Raw genomic sequence first — 3,002 nt, forward strand, 5'->3', positions numbered from 1 at the left:
TTGTTTTATAACTCTTAGTAAAGCATGAATATATAAAAAAGAATGTATGTTTTATTTTGGAGCAACATATTTGGAAGTACGTTTGATCGGTTTTAGAAAATATCAAAATGTAAGAAAAACATATGTCGTTTAAAGAATGAAGCATACGTGTTATGCAACATAAAGTAAATGTTTTATTGTTTTTTAGCTCTTGTTTTTAGTATGGAGCATACTAACACTACAGCGCTAAATACAGAAATGCTAAAATAAACATAAGCTTTATGATCAATTTGTTAACGATTACTAGACTTTTTTTCTAATATTAGTATATATATATATATATATATATATATATATATATATATATATATATATATATATATATATATAAGTGCTGAACTATTTTGCAGAGAGAAAGTGTTTCTTGCGAGCAATCTGTTCGGTTGAAGAGAGCTTGATGAATGGCCTCAGTTGTCTCCTGTGACTATAGCTATAGTAACTTCATGCATTTTAATTACCCGCTTGATTCATTATTTTCACCCCTTCATGTAACTGTTTGTGCGGGATACGGTGCCTTACACTGCGTGAAAGATATCAGGCTTGTTTGTTTGTTTGTTTGTTTTTTCACGTCACAAAAAAGTATTTGTTTTGGGGGAAATTATTGTAACAATACAAAAGGTGACAGGTGAAAATGGATACTAGTTAAACAAGTTATGCCAACTTTTGCTTATACAGTTCAACCAATATCAGTGTCTGATTAGATACTGCGTAATCAATGACGTCATCATTGGGGTGTAATATTCTACTATTGACTTTTATTAATGTACTGTATTGTTTAGTTTTACTTATAATTTACTTATAATTGTGCTATGTAAAATCCAGAATACAAGCCGTGAGATAGTATTTCGTTGTTTTGTTTTGTTTTTTGTTTTTTGCTATCCGGCAAATCTTAAATTCATCATAGAAATATAATGATAAAGTTATTAAATATTATTTGGTGGCACATAATGTGTCTTTTGATTTAATTTTTAAAGTTATATTTAAAATATTAACAGATGCTTTTTACTTTACGTTTGAGCAATGCATAACAATATCAGCCTAAAAATAAATGTAATAACTAATCAGAAAGTAGGCCTAATAATTATACGAACAGAAATGTATTATATTTTAATTTACTGTATGGTGTTATAGTACGCTGTGGTATCCTAATATTTTATGTTGGTTGATGCGTTGTTTAAGTATGGTTTTGCCTTAATATGAATATGCTTTAGATATATAACAAGTTGTTTTGCAACACATAGTAAAACATTACTTTTTTTATAAACAGTGGTTTTCAGAATGTATTTCTGATGTATTATTCTTTCGCATTTTAGTTCTTAGTTTTTTTTCTGTTAAAATGTAGTACATGGCCTAAAAGAAGACACAGACCAGAAGTTTTAGGTGTACATATGTTTTAAGGAGAAAATATTTTGATGTCCAAGTTTATACAGACATTTCGCACAGTTTTTAAAAGCACGCATGCTTGCAGCAACAACACAACGTTTTGAAATAACATGCTTTATCTGTACAGAAGAGAAACATTTACACCATTTCGTACAAGTGGTCACTACATATTTTAACTTAAATGGTTCACAGAACAACATTTTTTTTCTGCAAACTACAGAAATTCTAAAACAATGAAATTAAAAAGGGCGTTTTTACACGCTAATATCACTCCTATTTGCAATAATTTACAAGTGTGTTTTTTCTTAGTGCACAGAGCACCAGCCCACGTTTCAAGTGTGTATATTTTAATGAAATGCTATATGATTGTTCATGTTTAAATAACTATGGATATCAATGATAGCTATTAGTCTTACCAGGTATTTGGCATACAAAATGCAACAAATATTCTGAAAAAAAAAAAAAAATCTGTTTCTAACTTTTGCACGCAGAGCAAGAAAACTGAGTTCACATTCAAGTTCACTGGACCCTTATATTTGGGCATTAGCCTAATACCCGGATTAAGGTTTAACAGAACACTGATAACTTCGTTTTTATTTACATTAAATGTATCATCTTAACTTTTTCGATCCACTCTAATCTATTGTCACTTTCATTAATGCCAAATTACGCATTAGAAGAGGACGCGTTTATTGGGTGGCTAAATGAATAAACAAATGACCATCTACATTTAAACTGTTATCATTGAGGCTGTTCCAAAACGTAATGACAAACGGAAATGCATTCCTTAAGAAGTTCAAGGTGATTAGCAATTATACACTTTACAAGCACACTAACATAAGACACAAAAATCTACTAGAGGCATTGGCTTCTTTTCTATATTGACAGTAAAATAACCAGGGATTGTTAAATGAATATCCTATTTAAAACTGGTTATAACTCTGTGGTTAACTATATAATGAAATTAAACATTGAACTATTAAAAACAGGATGCGAATGAAAATCACAGTGGAACAGAAACAAGACATGTGTAAACAAATGCAACACTCAATTTCCTTGCCCGAGCGATTTTATATGACGTTTTGTGTTTGTTTTCAAAGAGAAAAAAAAAAACTTTGGAATTGGTAAAAACCTGTGGTTTTAAAGTCCTGACGATCCGCCCGTGTCAGTGTACAGCCACAGACTGCAATGCTGAAGTGGGGTTTGTTAGAGTCTCGCTTGGGGTAGCTGGACTGCTTTGGCTGGTTGCTGTTTGTGGGGATGTGGGGCTGAGAGACGGAGGACAGTTCGAAAAGATCGCGGGGATAGGTAGAGGCAGCGTCGACAGACCTGGGACTGCAGCCGGGGTAGGTTTGATCGGTACCGGGATGGCCGGTAAAGTCTGTCCTCCGTGGCAAAGAGGCTTGATGGGCATCCCGTAGGCACTGTATTCATTGGTGACCATTGAAATGGGTGCTGATGTGTCTATCACACTGGTGCTGTACATGTGGGGCCAGGCACTGGTCAACTGGTTGTGCAGCGGGTAACCAGCCGACATGGATTGCATGGCAGAAAAAGTCAATCCTGCTGGCATCTTGTAC

The 3,002-nt window shown here is 33.5% G+C and overlaps 1 protein-coding gene across 1 annotated transcript in view; it reads right to left on the reverse strand.

Annotated features, from left to right (window-relative positions):
- Positions 1–1,426: 1,426 nt before the first annotated feature.
- The window catches only part of foxb1a (forkhead box B1a), a 2,596-nt gene continuing 1,020 nt past the window's right edge, over positions 1,427–3,002 (reverse strand). The window contains exon 1 of the mRNA XM_041226225.1: positions 1,427–3,002. This exon is cut by the window's right edge and continues 1,020 nt beyond it. Within this exon, the coding sequence (XP_041082159.1) occupies positions 2,588–3,002 (415 nt within the window). The 3' untranslated portion in view covers positions 1,427–2,587.

This window comes from Polyodon spathula, chromosome 24 (assembly GCF_017654505.1).
Source record: "Polyodon spathula isolate WHYD16114869_AA chromosome 24, ASM1765450v1, whole genome shotgun sequence".
Lineage (NCBI taxonomy): Eukaryota > Metazoa > Chordata > Actinopteri > Acipenseriformes > Polyodontidae > Polyodon > Polyodon spathula.